Source organism: Pangasianodon hypophthalmus, chromosome 27 (assembly GCF_027358585.1).
Source record: "Pangasianodon hypophthalmus isolate fPanHyp1 chromosome 27, fPanHyp1.pri, whole genome shotgun sequence".
Classification (NCBI taxonomy): Eukaryota; Metazoa; Chordata; class Actinopteri; order Siluriformes; family Pangasiidae; genus Pangasianodon; species Pangasianodon hypophthalmus.
The window spans coordinates 16114510-16137539 of record NC_069736.1 but is presented as its reverse complement, the minus strand read 5'-3'; the positions used below and the strand labels follow the sequence as shown (position 1 = coordinate 16137539).

At 39.4% G+C, this 23030-nt stretch overlaps 2 protein-coding genes across 8 annotated transcripts in view; one reads left to right on the top strand and one right to left on the bottom strand.

Annotated features, from left to right (window-relative positions):
• The first annotated feature begins 1217 nt into the window (after positions 1–1217).
• gnb2 (guanine nucleotide binding protein (G protein), beta polypeptide 2) lies at positions 1218–14056 on the top strand. Of its 2 annotated transcripts, XM_026921773.3 has the most exons (11): positions 1218–1810; positions 1925–2056; positions 6951–7053; positions 7262–7300; positions 7890–7996; positions 8402–8465; positions 8715–8877; positions 9228–9294; positions 10102–10303; positions 10421–10637; positions 11861–14056. In XM_026921773.3, exons 3-11 carry the CDS (start codon positions 6997–6999, stop codon positions 11965–11967), a joined length of 1023 nt encoding a protein of 340 aa, XP_026777574.1. In that variant the 5' UTR covers positions 1218–1810; positions 1925–2056; positions 6951–6996; the 3' UTR covers positions 11968–14056. The 2 variants fall into 2 exon arrangements, with proteins under 2 accessions (XP_026777574.1, XP_026777573.1); XM_026921772.3 differs by having other exon boundaries at positions 1218–2056.
• The window catches only part of mink1 (misshapen-like kinase 1), a 43263-nt gene continuing 33933 nt past the window's right edge, over positions 13701–23030 (bottom strand). For all 6 annotated transcript variants that reach the window (XM_026921700.3, XM_053230261.1, XM_026921701.3 and 3 more), the window contains 8 exons: positions 22726–22881; positions 22427–22570; positions 22207–22341; positions 21903–22003; positions 21610–21759; positions 20932–21091; positions 20512–20651; positions 13701–20400 (listed from right to left, as the gene is read on the bottom strand). In XM_026921700.3, coding sequence (XP_026777501.1) covers positions 20317–20400; positions 20512–20651; positions 20932–21091; positions 21610–21759; positions 21903–22003; positions 22207–22341; positions 22427–22570; positions 22726–22881 — 1070 coding nt within the window. In that variant the 3' untranslated portion in view covers positions 13701–20316. The remainder of the gene's footprint in view (positions 20401–20511; positions 20652–20931; positions 21092–21609; positions 21760–21902; positions 22004–22206; positions 22342–22426; positions 22571–22725; positions 22882–23030) is intronic.

The following is a 23030-nucleotide window of genomic DNA, read 5'->3' as shown; positions in this document are numbered from 1 at the left end:
AAGAGCAAAATTGTGTAAAGTTGAATTTGTGTCATTCCATTCTTTTAAATACTGTAATAGAGGAGTGTGTGTGTGTGGCCACTTGCTTGGGCCCACTGCAAATGGTGTTGCTAGGCAACCCATCCTCAGCTACTATAGTCCCTAATGGAGCCTTAAGAAGAGCAGGGCAGGTGGAGTGTACTATTATATCAGTGAAGGGGGGTGGGGCGGTGATCACCAACCCTTTAAATCTACAGTAGTTGTAGATTAGGTATTGTATTTTTATATTTATTGTTTAATGTTCTTATTATTATTCTTACAGCTGTCTCTCTCTCTCTCTCTCTCTCTCTCTCTGTGTGTGTGTGTGTGTGTGTGTGTGTGTGAGGGTAATTACACCAGGTGTAATTAGGAGTGAGTGTCCTTTGGGTGGCGCCTCAGGTCTCCTGAGAGGAGGAACACAGTTCAATGGCACTCAACCAGAGAAGAATTTTAATTAATGCTAGTGTGAAGTTATTCAGATCAAATCTTTTAGACATGGGGTGGCAGAAGTGGGCAAGAGCACCGAAGGGGCGGAGCCACCTAATTGCAATATATATTAGACCTGTTCCTTGGTTGCTAAATATAAATGTCTAGATAATGACATGGCTTATTTGTATTACCCCTGATTAAGTCCATCATAGAGGACCATGCACACACACACACATACACACACACATTCACACACTCATTTACACCTAGGGGCGATTTGGCATAGCCAGTCCACCTACTGGCTTGTTTTTGGGACGTGGGAGGAAACCAGAGAACCTGAAAGGAAGCCAAGGTGGACAGAAGAGAGCATGTCAAACTCCACACACAGTAAATCCACGTTCAGGATGTAAGCAGAGACCTTGGAGCTGTTGCACTGCATTGTGCAACTGATTGTCAATACTATATTTTTCATGCATAAAAAAAAATGGCTCCCAGAAGTGGTTTGGAAAAGTCACAGATAGCTGCTTTAAACTGGACTGTGCTCATTTTGACAGCATGGGGTGCTTACAATGTCTGTGAATATTTATGTTTAATTCTTTTACATCCTCTGCTTTTTATTAATGCATTATTTTTTTTAGTTCAGATCTCTGTAGATGGGACTTTTAGTGTCTCTAAAAGCTTGTTCTTCCTTTAAAAAAAAAAAAGAAAAAAAAAAAAAAAGAGGGGGCGGTGTAATGGTACGGTCTGTATAAAATGGGTGTGGTCGAATCTCACATATGAGACGTTGGAGGATATTTTACACACCGAACCGTGAGCTTTTATCCTGAAAGCTGCAGGACTCACCCCGGCGCGTGCGCTCACTAGCTATTTAACACATTTGAAATTAATGACATCATAATAATCTCCTTTATTGCTGAAATCTGGCTGAGGTCTGGGGTGGTTTGGTGTCTGACACTGGAGAACTTATGGGAGGCTTGTGCTCTCCACCGGCGAGATAGCCCAGATTTTTTTATTATTATTATTATTATTGGTATTATTATTATTATTATTAATATTACTGAATTTTTGGGGTTCCTGTCGCGTGCACAGAATCCGTGCATTGCGGTTTGATTTGAATAATTCATTCCGCGCAACGAAACAAGGAGAGAGAACGAGAAGCACAGCCCAAGCAGCAGAGGAAGGGAGGAAGCAAGCAAGGAAGGAAGGAAGGAAGGAAGGAAAGAAGGACGGAAAAAAACGCAGAGAAAGCCAAACGAGCCTTTTATTTAAAGCCTGATTTGGATTTTTTTTTTTTTTAAGCAGCAAAAGACCATCTGCAAGCTTGATTAAAGAGACAAACCCATCCAAGCCGACACAGCCCCGGGTGTGTGTGTGATTGTGCGTGTGTGTGTGTGTGTGTGTGTGTGTGTGTGAGAGAGAGAGAGAGCTTCAGGTCCATTTGGAGAAATGCAGTGATTTTTCTGCTGCGTTTTTGCAGGCCTGCTTCACGGCCATCATGTGCGTTCGGGTCTGAATTTTTCTCCAGGAACAAGAGATCAGACTGAAGCACTTCCTCAAGCTGTCAGCTCTGTAGTCTTCCTGTGCTGAGGACGACAAGCTTAAAGACCAGGTATTGTATAATGCAGCCTGTCATGGGCCTTGTATCAGCATGAATAACTGATGCAAAGGGAAAAGCTGGAGTAGAGAGATTTGCCACATGATCAACAAGGCCTGGTCAACTGTTTCTATTAAATATCATCTTGCATGGAGTGGATGGCATGTTGGTGAAATGTTGCATGATAATTTGGAGCTAGATTTGGATAAAGCTTTGTCATTCCAATAACAGGTTGTTCTCTTCCATCCTCATGCGCCAGGCCTACACTGCACACACTGTTACACTAGTCACGCTCCAAAGACACTATGTTACATTTTAGCACCCGTTCAGCATATATATATATATACTGCTGTTACTGATGCTCAGTGTGTTTGAAGGTTACATCATTGACCTGTGTAGTCAAGTCCTGAAAGGATGCAGTGGCACGTAGAGATTTTTAAACAAGTTGCTTTGCACAAATGTTTTGTTCCTTGCTGAATGAATGGCCATTTGGACAGAAATGACTAATTTCTGTATTGTTCAGTAATCATAACTGCGCTATAATCATCCACACTGAGGGGAGGTATCCACAACACTATAATAAAATTGTTTAATGAAGCATGAGGTAGATGAGGTAATCGTACATGAGGTATGATTTTGCATGAATTGAATGGACCGAGGGAAAAAAACCCGAATATGCATAAAGCCACAGCATATGTAATGTAAAGACAACGTCCACGAGGGTTTCGCGAAGACAAAACCACGTTTGTGAGCTTACAAGCGTGCGTACTATCTGTGGTATTGTATTGCACGTGCCAAGTGCTCCGGTACTGCAGGTGGAGCTATTAAAATTTCATGAGAGTTGCCACGCCTACAGGAAGAAGATTGCCGCTTCTCAAAGTCATCCATCTCAGAAAGGATTAGTTTGGGCACAGCTTGTTTGTAACGACCAATGGTTATGTAGTGTGTTTGTCCGAGGAGTTTGCCCAACTGCCACGTGCACGACATGGCGAGCGATGCCCCCGTATGACACCCATTTGTTCCAAAATTATGCCATATTGTTCGTTTAAGCCACTTGAAATTCTATGTAGAACCCTACAGAGAGGGTCCCTATCAGAGAGAGTTCTCTTTAGGAAGATAACTCCACTCCTTTTTTTGGAGGGATTTAATAATTTAGTCATTGCCCATACCTAATAACCGATGGGGTGCCATTAGTTAGGTGTCCTATCAGTCTGACATATTGCAAACACATGCTTATTCTGAGATATGTGAAGCCATTGCTTGATGTACAGAGAGACCATCTAGTAGTGTTATTTTTCTGACCCATTATATCAAGAGCACTACTTATTTTTGTAGGTTTAGTGAGAATAAGAACTAAATTACACTTCTAGATTTTTGCTACAGTGTTGATCAAAAGAGGAAATCTAATAATAATCTTCCAAGAATAGGGGAGTAAAATAACAGCAGTTTTAGCCAACTCTTTCATTACACATCTCTGTGTCATGTGATGGAGCTTGGGCTGCTTTTGTGCTTTGTTGTGACAAAGTTATCTCCAGATCATGAGAGAACTAATCTCGGAATAACAGGGTTAAAAATACCAATAGTGATTAATTAAACAATGACACAATGTACTTTTTAAATCCATTTATAGTTACGTTTAATATTGTGGAATGTCCATGAAACACGTTCCTATTATCACTGACATTAGAACAGCTATAAATAGGCGTTCCTTAACCAGCCTCTCTTTTTCTTTGTTTTTTTTAAATCCGTCTTGAAGTCAATTAGACAAAAAATATACATCTTGTTATGTTACCAAGAACCTGCAAAATGTACTGTTACAAAGGGCAGATACTGGAAACTCCTATAAATGTTAAAGAAACGTGTTCAACGATGATGCATTTTTCTTTGTTTAATAATTATTAGGCTGTTTTTATGCCTTTGGAAATTAATAATAATGACCGATTTTCTGCGCTATCCGTCCTTTTCTATATATGTGATGCAGGAGCGTTGGACATTGTATATTATTTATATTATTTAATTGCATTGTATATTATTTAACAAACCTGATTGAACTCATCAGCTGAAGGCCTTCAGGAGCTAAATTAGGTGTTTCACTAGAAAGAAACACAAATCTCTGTAGGCCCTCCAGGACTGTGGACTGTGTTGGTGTAGTGGTATAAAGTCATCCAACTACTGCGTGACAGTTTTGTTTATGTAAAAGTCCTGGGCGAGTTCCTAATCTGTTACTTCAGTGTTCAAGCCTTCACTTGTTCCGCATGCAAAGCTCTCAGACTGCGCGACTCTTTTAACGGGAAATATGCAAATCCAAGCTCCATGCAGAGGTCGCTGATTGGTCAGTGGTTTCAGTGAATTTGAATGCACCCACAAACTATTGCAAAAAAAGAACAAGAAAAACACAGCTGATCCCATTTTAATATTTGTATGCAACGAATTCAGAAGAATGCAATCACCAATTCCAAGAGATGTGCGCCTTCTCTGGATAACGTTATCAACTTAACAACCTCACGAAGCCATTACAATGCATACATCAAAACGTAGGAGACAGGAACGTACTACTATACCGGCGTGACATGACATCATTATATATTAACATTGTGCTATGAACAGCGCTGTAAACAAGGTTTTCACAGAAAAGATATATTGTCTGCAGATCGATTTTTAAAGGACCAGAGAAGGCAGTACTTCACCTTAATTTTGATAAACTACTGAAGGGTAAGAACCAAACAACTGTTTCTCCTAACCAAATATTTGCCGTTGTTTCTCATCATTTAATAGTAATGCTAAGCAGACACCATTACTGAAAGCTCTAATGTTGAGTTGTACAGATTATACTGTTGACATTTTCATGCTAATATGAGATTTTGTTTTTGTAATTCTGGATCTCTGGATCACTACAAAATGCTATAAATGTAAATTTCATTAATGCCAATCCAATCACAGGACATGTTTTTAATCTCGTGTACCATTTTGCAGTAATGGTAATCTCTTTTGGGTCTTGTAAGTGGCCTCTGGAGCTGTTGGATTACACTTTTCTCCATTAGGGAAGATTAAAATGGCCATTTCTTCTTCTTCATCTTCTTGCTCCAGACACTGGAGCACTAAAATTGCACTTTAAAGCCAATAGCGCCAGGGTCTATGCATTAAATATTAAATATTAACAAGAATAATGCATTATATTATGCATTTATGAAGCATTAATAAATCCCTGATGTTTTTTTTTATAGTTGCTACAATCCTTATGCTTTTTTTAAAAATTGATGTTGGTAACAAATAGCTGATAGATCAAAGCCTTTGATTAAATACTATGATTAAAATGTTCATTTATTTTAAACGTAGAAAGCACTACTAAAAGGTAAGGAAATAAGTAATGACCACAAGTTAACATAGTGTTAATACAAGGTTTAGAAACTAAACAGTGTTTTCGTCTTGGTGATATCAGAAGTGCTGACATGTACGAATCTAGTAGCTTGTAAGTATTTAAGTTGTTTTTAAAGACTGAGTAGTATTAGGAATTGACTCTTTATGCTATTTTTCTTTACACTTTTCTGTACAGTACTGTTGTAGTTTTTTGTTGTTGTTAAACGGGACCATTTGAAGCAACGAAGTTCCATTTTACAGTGCGTAATTAGTAACCTACCCTCCTTCTGTTATAATGGTACGTTGTTGTAGTGTCATATAAATGGTAACCTTTTTAATCTCCCTGTATTTCTGTACAACAAGCGTACACGCATTCCATGACAGTTTCAGTTTCAATAAGTATAGGATGTATAGTAAGTACAGTGCTGTAATAACGTTTAAAAAAAAAAAATTTAATTAAACACTGATATTCCTAACTGGTTGGAGTGCATGTGGGATGGAGTGTTATTCTACTTATACCACAGTGATTTGCCAACGATTAGGAAGATTAATTTATTAATGAATGACACATCGTCTATTTTAACGTTTTATAGTCAGATTTAATGTTGTGGAATCTGTTATTTGCATTAATATTAACCTATTATGAATATTAACCATTCATGTTAAGGCTGGAACTACAGAAATAATGCACACCTACTGACCAATTAGATTCGAGCGTTCATCCAGATGTGGGGTCTTGACAAATTGACAAACCAGGCTAATTAAAGAAGCTCAGAGATCATTGCATGTTTTTTGAGTTGTACTGTATAATTTTCTATATTTTACTATTTATATATTAACACAATTAACACAAAATGAACACTACAACGTGTGATTTGTGATCATAGACATTTTGGTGGTCTGCGTTTTAGTGTTCGAGTTTTTAAATGATTATGATATGTAAATAAGGCACTAGTGGGTGGGACCTTGTTTCCATGCAGCTGAGGCTGATTCATCATCTTGCATTCATCATCTTCATTCATCTTGCATTGAAATCACAGCTAATTTTGTTGTCTTATGACAGTTTCATGACTCAGACACAGATTTGGTCATACCTCATCCCGTGTGCTTAACTCTGTGCCCATGTCTACGTAACTTTGATAAATAAGGGCCAATATATTTTTAATCCTTGAGGTTATAGGTTTCTTACAGTTGGCTGTAAGCAAAACTGAGTCAAGGTCACTAGATCGAGTCCAGTCTTGAGTCAGAGTAGTGGCAAATATTCATTTGGAATATGTATTTGTTTGGAAGTTTCTTATACGTTTGTCTGATTTAAGATTCCCTCCATGTGCAGTATAATTACATTACACTGAACAATCTGGTTATTGGGATAAAATCCAGGTGTCTTAGTTGGATTTCTCACAATCCAGTGGTGGATTTAATCTGATTTAAGATACCATAGTATGCTGTTTACATGGCCACTTGTAAAATCAGATTGTAAAGCAACAGATGGTAAAACAATTAGATTAGCAGATTACATTTGACTTTTTTTTTTTTTGGTTATGTGGTTTAGGTGGTTGTGGGAGTGACTGAGGTTAAAGGTCAAAGGTCATTTCAAGATGAGTGAGCTGGAGCAGCTTCGACAGGAGGCTGAGCAGCTGAAGAACCAGATACGAGTAAGAGAACTTTCATAACCTTCATACCAAGCACTCTGAATATATAACGAGCATCATTACAATGTTATAACTCGTGGTTCAGGATAAACTTATTAACACGATATATGATATCACTTCTCAAGACCATCTTGGGTATCGTAAGTAGTTTCAGATAGTGTCTTTTTTTTCTAACCATTGAATAGAATAATCTTTAAATCGGTTTTTACAGGATGCAAGGAAAGCATGTGGAGACTCTACACTTACTCAGGTAAAGCTCACATATACATACACGCAGTTCACCACGCTGACGTTGATTATTTTCCTATAACAGTATGCTCTGAAGTGTTTTATTCCTCATATATCACAGCAAATTCTATTCAATTCTAACTATTTTTCTTGTCGTGGAATATCCATGACACAAGTTAGTTTAGTTCCTGTTATCACTTACATTATAGCAGCTATAAACTCTATAAACTCTTCATTCCCTCATCAGCCTCTCTCGTTTGGTTAATAAGACCAAAATATGCAGCTTGTCATGTTACTGAGAAAGCGAAAAGTGTGAACTCCTTCGTCCTGAAGACTTTCCAGTGGTGGAAAACAGCTCCTTCCATAAATATTTAATAAACATCTCCTAACAGAAAACTTCATCATATTAACAATTTTTAAAAAATCAATTGTGTATGTTGTTACTATAGAAACGCTAACAAACTAGAATGAGCGCATTAATAATAATAAACCTGTCAGAACTGCTGTTATAGAAAATAATCAACACCTTTTGACCAGAATTTGAACGAGAATTCAACATTGCTGTTGTATAAATGACTTTATAACCTATACGTGTGTGTGTGTGTGTGTAGATAACAGCAGGACTGGACCCAGTGGGTAGGATTCAGATGCGGACAAGGCGTACTCTCAGAGGTCATTTAGCCAAAATCTACGCCATGCACTGGGGCTCCGACTCCAGGTACAGTTTTTATTGTACTGTTCTAGTCGTTCTGCAGAAGGTGTATTTTTCCATACGTTGCACTGTGATCCTTCAGGTCTGAGATTTCACCCCAGTGTGTACATGTGAATGGATTGTTAACAGTAAAACCTGAAAATGCTGACATGGATTAGGGGAAAAGTTGTGTCTTGAGTCACAAAAAAATAATCTTTTTGAAATGAATACTTTTAAAATTACTTTCCAAGCTTGCTTCATTTTAAGAAGAGATCTGAACATCACTGAAAATCTTCATTTAGTTGGTCAGGATTGTAATTTTGCCTTTATCCACTAGAGGATGCTATTTATAATCACTGTGTTGTAATAAACACCTTCAGACATTTTTTTTTTTTTTAAGTAATTTTTTTCTCCTCATCACTTTCCTCTCAGGCTCCTGGTCAGCGCTTCACAAGATGGCAAACTCATCATCTGGGACAGTTACACCACTAACAAGGTACATCACAGTGATATGATTAGAAATAATAAATTGGAAATAATCAGAAATAGTCATACCGTTAACCCACCCTGCCACACCCTAACTGTGCCTTGTGTGCCTAAAACACAGTGCTCTCTTTATACACTGCTCACATAGAAACACTGCATACCTTTGGAAGTACCTTTTCAGCCTGATGTGGGTCATGCTGGATGTTTGTGTAGTGTTATATTTATAATCAGGTTATATAAAAGCGCTCTGATTGGACAGATCCATGCCATCCCACTGCGCTCGTCATGGGTGATGACGTGTGCTTACGCTCCGTCTGGAAACTTCGTAGCCTGCGGCGGTCTGGACAACATCTGCTCCATCTACAGCCTGAAGACCCGCGAGGGCAACGTGCGAGTCAGCCGAGAGCTCCCTGGACACACGGGTACACACACACACACACACACACACACACACACTCACACGCACAGCTGGATATTAAAGGCCATCAACTGGCTGTCAAGCCACTGCAGAAGATTTACACAGCATTTTATGTTCGCCATTTAGAAAATCAGCTTTATGTAAACATCAGCGCTTGAAAATTTTGGACAACCTTTTAGTTCTTTTTTTTTCCTCCAAGTTCAGTATTTAATGCAAAACGAAGCATGACGTTATACTGATGGTTATGATACTGATGTCTAACAGGCTTTTTATGTTGATATTACTCAAATTCACACAGTCTGTTTGTGTCTCAGTGTGTCACAAGTGTGCGTTCCTGCTTGTGCTCTTCCTCAGGTTACCTTTCCTGCTGTCGTTTTATTGATGACAATCAGATCATCACGAGTTCCGGAGATACCACCTGGTACGTTTAAATCCTCTCCTGGATGTGAAATCTCTGAAAATCTCTGCAGCAACTAGTACATTCAAGTACAAGTACTAAAATATTCTATTAAGCAATATTACATTGTGACGTAATTGAATGAAAGTTGTTTTGCAGCAAATAAGCTCTGAAATGGGTTTCACGTTTTTATCACTAACTCAGGTAACTGCCTGCTCATGCATTTGTATTTATTTGTGACTAAATTTACAAAATCAGACTCCTAAAATTGGTGGCAGTGTGGGGAAGCGTGTGCTGCTTAGTGCACTGGTGAATTGCTAAATTGCGATACTCATGGAGCAACAGAACAGCGTTCACCCTATCGTCAGGAGATCAAAAAACCGACCAACCCACAGCCGTCCATGGCCTGGAGTCAAGAGAGCAAAACTGGCCATGCTCTCTGAGTGCTCTCTTTCCCTGTCAATCATAGTGAGTATAGCCAATCGTGGGCATCTTGTAAGCTCAGGTATGTGGAAGAGGGCAGATAGCGCTTTCCTCCGAGTGTGTTATGCTGCCCTGTGACGTGCAACAGTTTGACAAGATATGGAGGTTGGCTTCATGTGTCTTGGAGGAACTCCCCCCATTGGTAGTTGATAGTGCAGAGGTAGCTATTGGGTGGGAATTGGCAAGACCTCAGAAATGGAGGATGTACCCTTTGGAGGGAGTAGGGCATAGTGATGATCACTGCAGAATAAACTGCAGAATTTCAGGAAGGTGACTCTCAGTTTGTAGGATGAGCACTAATAATGAAAGTGAATTCTTATTGTGTATGTGTGTGTGTGTGTGTGTCAGTGCTCTGTGGGACATCGAGACAGGCCAGCAGACCACGCTGTTCTCAGGTCACAGTGGAGACGTGATGAGTTTGTCCTTGTCTCCGGATTCGCGCACGTTCATTTCAGGCGCGTGTGACGCCTCGATCAAACTGTGGGATGTCAGAGACAGCATGTGCAGACAGACCTTTACGGGCCACGAGTCCGACATCAATGCTGTGTGTGTGAGTACACCCTCTTGCCCAAGGGAATTTCATGGCACTGTAATAGGGAAAAATCTGAAATAATTACATAGCAGACAAAAGAATTTGCTTATTTATGTACTTTTGTGTTGTCTTCAGTTCTTCCCCAGCGGCAGTGCGTTTGCCACGGGCTCAGATGATGCCACATGCCGCTTGTTCGACCTGCGTGCGGATCAGGAGCTCGGCCTTTATTCGCACGACAACATCATCTGCGGCATCACGTCAGTGGCGTTCTCACGCTCAGGCCGGCTGCTGCTCGCCGGCTATGATGACTTCAACTGCAACATCTGGGATGCCATGAAAGGAGACCGTGCAGGTAGAATCCTTACCAACATTCTCTATCAAAGAGAATTTATAAACCTATTTATAAATCATTATAATGGTGGCATGGTGGCTTATTGGTTAGCACATTAGCCTTACACCTCCAGGGTTGAGGTTGTAATTGCGGAGCTTGCATGTTCTCCCCGTGCTTCTGGGGTTTCCTCCGGGTACTCTGGTTTCCTCCCCCAGTCCAAAGACATGCGTTGTAGGCTGATTGGCATTTCCATATTGTCCTTAGTGTGTGAAGGTGTGTGTAATTTTGCCCTGCATTAAATTATCAATATAACTGTGCTTAGAATTCCTTGTAAATCTTGATAAATAAAGTATTTAATGCCAGCATCACTGTTGATTATGGGCTATATTCAGAGTTGGTAATGTATAGACAATATTAATGAAGAGAAGGTTATGTGTAGTTAGAATCAGATTATGCAGGTGCTTATGGGGTCCCCTATTCCGATTATGCAAATTATCTGTGTGTAGTTCATGCCTCAAAGGTTGACAGATTTTCCTAGAGTAGAAGCACTCGAGATGGGTTTTTTCAACAGCGTTTAGACCATCGTCTTTAAAAACAAGCACTTTAAGCCTGAAAAAAAACCCACCATGAATAGAAAATGCAGACTGCAGAAGCAGATAGTGTTTGCTATCAAATGTAATACAATGGAACACAAAGGCAATTTAAAACTGAAAAATAAAAAGACTATTACGATGATATATGAATGAGAACCTGACAAGGATTGAAATATACCTAATACGAGTCTAGTAGAGTGTACTTTAATTTAAGGATATGGCTTCCACCCTCATTATTCAGCAGCTTATAAAATAGCACTTGATCCAGCGCATTCTATGTTGCATTTTATGTTTTTTTTTAATATTGTGCACCGACAGCTAATCGTGAGCACAATTTAATGAAGCCGTTGTAATCTTCAAGGCATTTTATCATGCTTTTAATTCACTAATTTGTTTTGATGAAATAGCTAATAAATAACGCTAATGTTTTTGGAAGCATGCAGTGATGACATTTTAAATGTTTATGATGCTTTTATTATTATTGTTAATAAATATTAGAGTTGCTTTATAAATAAACATTATTAGTTAGAAAGGTCATTATCAAGTTAGAAAGAATTATAAGCAGAGTTATAGAGTCAAATCATGGTTTCACTCCATACACACACACACACACACACACACACTATATATGACCTGTTCCTTTCCTAACAGGAGTCCTGGCCGGCCATGACAATCGCGTGAGCTGTCTCGGCGTGACCGACGACGGCATGGCCGTGTGCACTGGCTCCTGGGACAGCTTCCTCAAGATCTGGAACTGACATCTCTCTCTCTCTCTCTCAAACACACACACACATTACTACACACTGTATGCCTGTTTTACTGTATATATACACGACAAAAACACACACACACACACACACGCACAAACTCTGACGCGTATTGTACATAATATATTATGCCAACTAGGTATCTTGAGTTGTTTACTATGGTAATTGCTTTGTATACATAACCGCACCTGAATCTGTACACCAGTAACTGTGGATGCAGGTCACAGGTTTGACCCACTGAAGCTAAACACGAATGTTCTTTCTTTCTCTCTCTTTCTGTCTCTCTCTCTCACTCTCTCTCACACACACACACACACACACACACACTCTCACTCTGTACATGTTTGCAGAGGACTTAAACACAATGTAGAATATACACTCAAACTCTTAAGTGACTCAAAAACACACTCGGAGAAAAAGGGGAAGGAGATTTGTTGAATTGCGAGTCCAGTAATTTGGGATTGTATTTATGTTTATTTGGACACACACACTGCTAGTCTTGGGCTCTGAGAAGACAAGAGATGATGATCTTTAGGACTTTGTTTTTGCATTTCATATCTGAACGGCGTTTTCATTTTACACGCGTCTGAAATGGACATGTGCCTATAATTGATAATACGATACACCACGGTATTAAGAACACAGTATTGCTATTGTATACCCTTTAGGGAAGCTGAATGGTTACATGTGATGTAGCTAGATAACGGTACCCAACAGCCAGGCATCTTAGCCATTAGCAGTTATGTCAGCTTAATACAAAGCAAACTTTTTTTTTTTTTTTTGCATACAATTGCAAAAAATATAGCTGCATGCAGTGATCAAGGGGTCCAAGCACCAGGAGCTTGGAAATTGGGGGAAACTGTAGAACATCTACTAGGTAATGATAACCCATGTTTTTCCACCCTGAGATAAAATGGTATTTAGATGCAGCATAAAAAATATCAGCTTGATTGGACAAAGCACCACCGCCGTAGTGCGTACGCCTGTCAATTATGTGCCGTGTTTTTTTGTTGTTTTTTTTTTTTTCCCCCAATGATCAGGTCATCCTTAGAAGCTCTATCCTAGCTAGCTCAAAGATACAGCATGCAACATTCCAACTCGATCACACAAGTGATTGCTGAGAAACACTTTCATATTGTCGTGCCATGTGTGTATGTGCTTAACAAGTATGTGGTGCTTGGACCCCTAAAGTCCCCTGGCTAAAATGTTCCCCAAAGAGAAAAGGTACAGAAATATTAATTTTTTTTTTTTAAATATTGCAATATTATTGTAATTTGTGTTAAAGGGTTTGGCAATTATGATATTAACCCAAATTCAGTATCAGCACATGCCTAGTGTAACGCAGGTATTGTGACATTGTACTAAAAGACTAAAAAAAAAAGGACTGAGGAATAGAAGCATGTAAGAATGACATGATTTTCCATCACGCCAAATTGTTTTAGATGACTGAAATTTCGCACTTAATTTTAAAATAGACACCTGTGGCATATACAAGTAAATATATGATGGTTTTTGTTTTAATGTTTTGTTTATATTCTGATTTTCTATGCTTATTTTATTCATGTTTTCCCTGCGTGCCTCAGATAACACTGTAAGGACAATAAATAAAAGTTGAAGAAGTGTAAAAAAAAAATGGATTCTGTTTTTAAAAAAATTTATTAGTTTGCACTAGAAAAAAATAAACTGAGACAGAAAAAGAAACCACACACGTTTTTAAACTGATAAAGATATTTTTTTTTATTTTCAAACAATCCTGTATTTAAGACATTACAGATGTATGATTTCATCCCGAACACTGTAAAACTGAAAACCATCAGGTCATTAAAATCATCTCAAATCTGCTCTCAAACGTAAACACACAAAAAAAAATCAGTGTGTCAGATATCTATTTTAAATTTAAACTAAAGCTTTCAGGATAGGAGGGTAACAATGGAAAAAAAAAAGAAGGAATTATTAACCCATCACAGAGGATATCAACTTTAAAGACTTTCTGTTGACCTTTGACCACTCCTGGTTACGCAATTAGAATCAACCAAAGACACGCCAAAAAAAAAAAAAAAAAAAAAAAATTTTTACAAAATCAATCAGGGGTATGTTTCTATTACTAGAGGATGATAAAGAGAACTGTCTAATTAGCATAGTGCTAATAGCATGTAAAGAAGACCAATGTGCCTGAAAAACAGCAGTTAAAGGCCTTAAACGAGAGATACACACCCATAAAACATACACACACACTCACGACATGCTACCTGAAACAGGCCCGGGTTCATGTGCATCATATGACCCACACCGACGGCTAAAGATTCCTGATATATAGCGATCAATTCATCATTGTGGTAATTTACTAAGGGAATCAGTAGTGAGGAACAGATTTTACTGCCTGTCTGTGGAAGTCTTTATTTGGTTATGAGACAGGATTGTTTTTATGGAAATGGAGTGAACATTACTGTAGTATGTATTAAGAGGAACACCAGACCTGACTACACTAAAATACAAATTTGGAAATAAGCCTGAGAATTCTACAGCGCAAGTTTGTTCACGAAAAGGTTTGCAAATCAGTTTAAAACTACGCCTAGCCAACGGGTGAAAGCAAATGCCACAGAAAACTACAAGCAGTCCACCGTATGATGCTGTAAAAATGGACCTTGTCGTGTGTATGACATCACCATAGAACAACGTTGAACCATCCTGTAAACCTACACATAGCCGTCTGTGTGATGTTGGGAAACTACACGTAGCCCGCTAAACCCTTTCCATCAGTGATGGAAAACTACATGGCTATATGAACTTCCTGTGACATCACTGTGACGCTACAACCTCCGTACAATGGCGTTGTGAAATTAAGTGAGGGCCGCTGTACCGACCATGTTAACCTACGCATGACGCTGCCGAAAAAGACACAAAGCTCTGTGTATGTCGTGTACGTCGCAAAACTGCGCGCATTCTTGTGTACGCAGTTCTGTGTGCTGTTGACCAAATACAGTTACAACAATTGTCGTGTACATTTGTACGTTGTTGGTGTCGTTAAACTACAGCAAAGACGTCGACGTTGTAGCGCTTCATTTTGCTATGTGGAACACACACACACACACACACACACAAACACGTATGCCGGACCACCACACAACCACTGCTGCTGGCCAAAAGTGTCAACACAAAGCTAGAATTCTGGTGTGTCTCATACCGGGGGAATGGTGATGCACTTTAAAAACAAGAATATGATGTGTGTATTCTGCTGCTTTCTAACTAATTTGATTCAGTACTGGTCCATACTGACCAAAAAAAAAAAAAACCCATAATGTTTTTTTTCCTAACTCTAATCCTCCTCCTCCTCCGCCTCCTCCTCATTTTCTCTCAGAGCATCATGAACAGTACATACTTGGTTTAAAAATAGCTCTCCTATTCACACATACACACACCCACGCTCGCTCTTTTATAAAGCTCACCGCACACAGAGCGAGCGAGCGAGAGAGAGAGAGAGGCGTCGGTCTAATCTCCTAACTGAATTATAGCCGAATGTACAGCTAAAGCAGAAATATACATTGTGCTTCAAATGTTATTAGGCCAGTAAAGGTATTACATAGAAATCTGATCACGTGAAGGTTACATTCATTAAATTATCGCAATATACATGTCGATATATCTATGTAGTAAAATAATACTAGAATGATATATTAAATTTTGATTCCGTTGCAAATAGGCACCCGGTACACTTCTATTATAAACTCTCTTAGTATCTTAAACCATTTATAATAACTTCTCATTAAAAGGATTTGGATAGATATATATAAGTATGTATATATAAATGATTTGAAAATAAAACTTCACTGTCTGTTAAGACAGTGGGAAAATATTACTACATCTGATAACATTTGGTAAGAAATTTTAATGAAAGCGATTGAGACGAGACTCTGGATCTTGTGTGTGTGTGTGTGTGTGTGTGTGTGTGGGACGACGGGGGATTCGCTACATCACGATGCATGGAAGCGAATCCTCACCATGGCAACCCAAACCTCTACAGCCAGGGGTCGGGAACTTAAAGCTCACAAACGAGAGAGAGAGAGAGAGAGAGAGAGAGAGAGAGACGTTCCATGATTCCATACGGATACAGGATGAAAATAAATCAACTAGGTTTAGCGTAATCTATTTCAAAAGTATACGTTTGGTTAAGAGAGCTTCCGAGTCGGAAGAAATCGGATGAATTATGTAATTAAAATATTCACGACAGCGTTTGCGCTCTAATCGGAATTGGATAAGTTCACAATCAAATCGAAAAATCTAATCGTTTCCTGTATGAATGGACTAAGAAGTTTGCATTTGTGAGAAATATCGGGGCTGAATTTGCAAAACTATAATAAAATAATAAAACAGACAGATGGAAAGCAGAGCTTATTTATTTGTAGCTGCTCTCTGTGTCTTCTTGTCAGAATTATAGAAAGAAGAAAAAAAATGCAGCTATTTTTTAATTTCATTTTCTCTTTGAATCTCAAATGATCGTGATTAATCCGTCTTTGCCAGCTGAAGGTTCCCGACCCCGCTTCTGTGCATGAACAATATCACAACCTGGTGTGTGATGCTTTAATTCTGGGGAAAGGAGCTTTCCAAATGCAATGGCTTTTGGGCCTGAACTTATTGTCAGTTTAAGTGCACTTTCTTGACATGAGATACATCTCTGATTGCACTGGCGTCGCTTTTTTTTCTACTTCTTCCCTGAACTATTTATGCAATTGGGGGGTGGTGGGGGGGCATTTCACTCAGGGGGGAAAAAAAAAAATATTACATCCTTTGCTAAGACACACGCGCACACCCGCAACCCGGCTCCAAGGCACTGCTATAACAGTAAACATGGCAGTTTAAATGGGGTCACATTACTAAACGATGCTTACTAAGCAGAAAATGGAAGAAGTATGGGGAAAAAAAGTGTATGGGTAAACGAGTGCGTGAATAACAGAACATTTTACGAGTAGAATATTTGTTCATATCAATAAGAGGGGAAAGATAATGTGCAAGGGTTTGTGCGAGAAATCCCAAATTAAAAGAGTGGGATTGAGATATGGCCAATATAGCACTTGAATTTTCAGAGGAATGAAGAAAAAAAAAAAACCTAATTTGCACAACGTCCCACAAAATGTAATCGGTCAGCCAAGTCATGTTCGGGTTCCAGTGTTTGCTGCTTTAGTTTTGCTTTTGCACTGGAGTAATTCATATATTTTCCAGAAATACTTACTCAGAATTTCACATATTTGCTGTAAATAACATCAACAACTGACACAGTTTCATTTTTCTATGAATAAAGTTGGAAAATTGCAGCGGAAATCCAAATTTATGTTCAAGTTAGAACTGTAGTTTTATCCGAATCTGACCAAAATGGCTGTTCTCATTACGTTCCGGAGTTTTGTTCAGACGCTAAACCTATTTGACTGATCATCTACATTTCTCTACAATTCACTTTACCCTGAAATGTTTCCTAAACACTCACCAGGATGTTTCGAAATCTATTTTTTAAACTGTAATTCGACTCTCATTTGTTAACATTCGTTTCAGTTAGTTTATATTATAGAGCAAACATTAATCTAATGCTGTCTTTGTCTCTCAGCCATTAGAAAAAAAAACGAGATAAAAGTGCTTTTATATGTTACAATCGCCCATCTCTCATTCAACTATCAAACTTTTTATATAGGCATCTTTCTGGTAGTAATGATTAACTATACACTTTCTGTGATCAAAATAAAAGCTATATAGAACCCTCGCTTCAGGATACTGTCGATTTCGATCTACTGCTGCTGTAATCATAAAGACTGTCCCTGTGCTCATCCCAGGACTCGTACAATCCCACTACCCGGTATCACCCAGAAGAGGACGGGTTCCCTTTTGACTCTCACAGTTTCCTCCTCGTGTCGTCTCAGGGAGTTTTTCCTCGCCACTCTCGCCTCTAGGTTTGCTCATTAGGGATCTAACATCTACATCCGGATTTCTGTAAATGACAATTTACATTATGACAATGTCTATTGATAAAAGTGCTATACAAATAAAACTGAATCGAATATATACCATAAAGATTTGTAAACAAAGGTTTTAGATCCACAGTAGGCTATGCTAGCAAAAGGGAAAGGGGAAAGGAGGAGTCGTTGTGGTGATTTGCTAGTATTGCAGAGCTGCAGGCAAACATCGCACACTCGCAGCTTGAAGAGAAGAGCCCGCTCGAGCTCGCCAGTCACGCTGCTATTGCTTTGGACCACACTGTGTATGTTATAGTACAGTCTCACACTCGTTCACGCACGCAAATCCAAGCCAAAGTCACGGTTTAAAAAAAAAAAAAAAAAAAGTCTCGCTAACCAATAAATGTGAAATAACAAAATGAAAAAAAAAAAAAATTTTTTTTTCACCAAAGAAAGTGATGATCACTGCTCATCCCATGCACCCCAAATCGAAATTTTATTTTTATTTATTTTTTTCCAAATAAGGCTGTATGCCACACCAGGGAGCCATTTTTAGGAGCAGAAATGCATCTTATATTTGTGAGCGAAACAACCTTCCTAAACAAACATGAAACACATTCTGGGTTTTTTTATTGGATCTGAAAAACAGAACTGAGTCTCACTCAAAAGCCAATCATTTGTTTGTTTTAAAAATCCCAGTGCGCTTGGTGCATGTGATAAAATCTTGTTCAGTGTGAACAGACCTTTGGTGCTGATTCTAAATTCACACAATTTTTCACAATGTGAAAATACATTAGAGTATATCAGTGGATGAGATGCTAGCACCGTGGAGTTTTTTTTTTAACCAAACGAAGACCACAGTCTCTTTATCAGCTCTCAAATTCATAGGTTGCAGTTCAGATAAAGCTGGTGTGAATTCTTTCACGTTCTTCGTCCATTCCCCTTCAGTGAACTGCCTTTGCCTTTTTTTATTTTATTATTATTTTTTTTAAATGTGCAATCGTTGATGCTGAAAAGCATCGTTTTCAGGTGTCTCCAATAGCAAAGGGTCAAAAACTGTATATTCACCTTAATGTTGCTTCATTTGCATGATAATGTAATCGAACTGCTCCATTTATTTAACTTGGCTCACAAATGAAGTACACATTTTTGCTTCCAAAAAAAATAGATTAAAAAAAAAAAAAAAAAATGGAAAAAAATTTGGAAAAACTGCTTCTCCCTGACCTCGTAATCCGACTGGTTAAAGAGGAACTCCCCTCGTGAAAACTTTGAACGAGAACAGCACAATTACAGCACGTATTGCAATAGAACAGCAAGAGATTATTAAAGTAGGAATAATACCAAATACCTATACATACAGAGAATATCAAACAGCCCGAGATATACTGGAACTTCAGACAAAAAAGAGAAAGAGAGAGAGAGAGAGAAAAAGAGAGAGAGAGAGCAAAAAAAAAAAAAAAAAAAAAAAAAAAAAAAAGCTTTCTCCAAGGCTAAACCAGAGAGAGTGCTTGAAATAACGGTCGCACTTCTGTGCTGTACGAGCGAAAAACGTAACCCAGATTCTTAAAAGCGTCGACTATAAATGATTGAAGAATTCTGTCCAATTCCGGTCTACAGAGCCGAATGGGAAAACTTAAGAGGCAGACGAGCTCGAAATATGATAACTGATATCGTGAGAGCTCCTCAAACGTCACTCTAATGTTCTGCTAGTTTAAACATAAATAATAAATCACTTCTAGTTTAAATCCTTTAGATTAAACGACTAGGCTACTGAGTTACAGTACAGTGTGAGAATGGAAAATTACAGATGCTGCAGTACCACCCGAGAGCAGGAGGGGGCAGCGACGACCACCGGGAAATGTCCAAGGCTGATTGGCTTTACACGCTGCTGCTCTTTCTTCATCTCTTCTCTTCAATGGTGGTAAAGTTGGAATGTAGAAATGAAAATGAAATGAAAATGAAATAAGGCTCTGAGCAAAAAGCGAACTCACTGAAATCTGGCGATCTAATCGAAGCCGATAAAGAGAATGGATATTTTGTTCTGGTGCTGAAAGGATGTAAAGCGATTTGGCATCCACACGCGTCATAACACACACGCATTCTCACACACACACACACACACACATCATCCCCATAATGTTTGTACAACAGGCTCATTGTTAAGAGAACAGCTATTCTGCTAATGACAGTCTGGAGCGCGCGTGTGTGTGTGTTTCTGGGAGTTGTGCGTATGTGAGGAAGTGCTGTGTGTGAGCAAAAGCGTGTGGGCACTGTATCTATTTACAGTGTATGTGTGTGTGAGAAAGAGAGAGAGAAACAGTGATATATAGGGAAAGAGAGAGAGACAGAGAGAGAGAAAGAGAAAAAGAGTGGAGGGAACGGTGATCATATGGCTGCTCTATCACCAGTTCATTATGCAGTTTCTGTTCAGGGTCATGAAGTAGACCTGACTGCTTCCTCCAGATCGCACTGACGCAAAGAACACCTGAGAGAGCGAGAGCGAGAGAGCGAGAGAGCGAGAGAGAGAGATTACCTTCAGATGATGCAGTTTGTTATTTATTAAATGAAATGTGAAAAGTTGTGATGTGGCTCAGACCTTGTCGTTCCTCTCGCACAGAAACTTGAGTCTCTGAGCTCTCTTGTGCATGAACACCCCGTCCAGGTGTCCCGTCTCCACCGAGCGGATCTCTATAGCCTTCTCTCCCCAGCCCATGATCTGATTAGAACAGATATGAGCTACACACACACACACAGATAGAGAGAAATGCAATAATTAATATTATATTTGTTATAATATACTACAATCTCAACACTTTACATCCATAGTGCTAAAATTAGGTAGTTATTTGACTAAAATGGTAAAGTATTTGTCACTTTCCTCCTAAATTTAGACTTTTGTCCTAGCGCAACATGACCAGCTGTGGTTTTCATACAGATGGTGCTGCTTGTAAGACTGTTTAAAAGTGTGTGTGTGTGTGTGTGTGTGTGTGTGTGTGTGTGTGTGTGTGTGTCATACCGACAGAAGTGGGCATCTCTCCCCACTGCAGCACCACGTCTTTAATGATGCGGCCGTAGGTGTTGACGTACACACCCTCATCCTCATAACACAGCAGCATCTCCATTCCATCAGAGCTGGGCAGGAAGACGATCGCGTGTGGAGTCACCTGAGACTGGATCTACACACACACACACACACACACACACACACACACACACACACACACACAATTTTAGCACCATCTAATTTGGAAAAACTGTCCTCATGTTGCCTTCTGATTGGGAAGTGGCTATATTTTAAGCATAATATTGCGTGGAAGGATAATAAGTCATGAATAAAACACATGGGAGTGTGCTGTTATAGGAAAATAATCAACGATGGGATGGTGTGATGTGAAGTGGAGTCACTGTTACCACTAAAAAACTGACTATATTCCTATAACAGCACATACTGAAAAGTTTATTTCCTCATTTTCTTTTTATTTATTAACGAACAATGCAGTGTTTTTTTTTTATCCTTTTATAGTTGCATTTAAAGTTTTGGGGGCAAAAAAAAATGAACAGCTGCACTACTACTCAGCCTGTTGTTCAGCCTGTTAACCACCAGGTGGCACCAGAGTGTACGACTCATTCTGTGCTTGAGTGAGTTTCATGTCTGTCCATCTGAAAACAGAACCTGCGCATCTCGCTGACTCACGTGGACAGGAATGTAGATGTCGTAGTTGTTTCCGGAATCGACGTCAATGGCGTGGAAGCCGGCGCTGGAACCGTAGATAACCTTTAACCTCTGACCTTCTTCCACAGTCAGGTCAACCAGCTGAGGTCTGTGAGGCAGGTCAGTAAATGACTAGAGACAGAGAGAGAGAGAGAGAGAGAGAGAGAGAGAGAGAGAGAGAGAGGGAGAGGATCAGCTGTGAAATACCTCTGGCTAATCAAAAAAGACAAGCATGAAACATGGAGTGTGTTAGTGAAATGTGTGTGTCCTCTCACCTTGAAGGCCATGAATTTGTGGTAGGGTTTGGGGGCCCAGGCGTACACCTCCACCGCATTCTTCAGAGCGATTACCAAGAATTTAATCCGCTCGTACTTCACTGAGTGAATCACACACACAGAATCAATTACACATGACGCTAAAAACGGGGTGGTGTCGAGAATTCATCTGTCAGCTATCAAAACTAATCGAGTCTATTAAAAACATCACTGCACGAATTTAGACGTTACACGTTTAAGACAGACATTGCCAAAACTACTAAGTCTAAAGCATTTCCTTGTTGACTCTGTAGTGTGCACTTACCCACTTTGTAGTGCACACAGCCCTCCATTTCTCCTACAGTGGTCCAGCCCTGCTTCTTCTCCACCTCAGGGTCGTTATGGAGGATCTTGTTCCTCAGCCAGGCCAGATAATACACCCGCACCTTATTCTTTTTTCCTAACAGAGATAGACGGGGTTAAGACAACACGTCCAGCTTAATTTAGTTAGCGCGTTTTTTCTGAGCCTGTGTGCGTGTAAAAACCTGATATGGTGATGAGAAGGTTAAGTCCCTCGAGGACGTCCATCTGCTGGAACCTGCGGGAATTAATGAGTGGATACACTTTGCCCTGCCCGCTGCGGTCCAACAGCTTTAGACCGTTCTCTGTTCCAACTAGCAAGTTTACACCTGCGTGCACACACACACACAAACACACACTTTCATAAGGTCATGAATCAGAGTCCGTTCCGAGTCCACTAGCAAGTCTTAAAATACATACACATGTAGTGTTATCTCTTTCTCATACTCACACACACACACACACACACAGACAAAATTCATACCCCAGAGTGCAGCACAGAGGATCTCGGAGTTAAACCTCTTCTTGTATTTGCGGATTTCGGGAGTGTCACTGACAGGGCGAGTGTTTGTGGGGTTCACGTTGACCATGGAGCCTTTTCGCACCTCCAACTTCAGCTGGTCAAACCGAGAACTCAGACCTAAACACACACACACAGGAAGAAAGTCAGTCAGATCTTCACCTTTATCTTTCATTTCAAGTAACTCTTTTGGACTAATAAAGGTACAAAGTTAAAATATCCTAACACCATAACAACAACATTTCAATAAATTCAGCAGTACCTTGAGA

Coding starts and splice junctions, on each gene's coding strand:
- gnb2 (XM_026921773.3), top strand. CDS start 6,997: ATGAGTGAGCTGGAGCAGCTTCGACAGGAGGCTGAGCAGCTGAAGAAC. Junction 7,301..7,889: donor GAGACTCTACACTTACTCAG/GTAAAGCTCACA, acceptor GTGTGTGTGTAG/ATAACAGCAGGACTGGACCC. Junction 7,997..8,401: donor CACTGGGGCTCCGACTCCAG/GTACAGTTTTTA, acceptor CTTTCCTCTCAG/GCTCCTGGTCAGCGCTTCAC.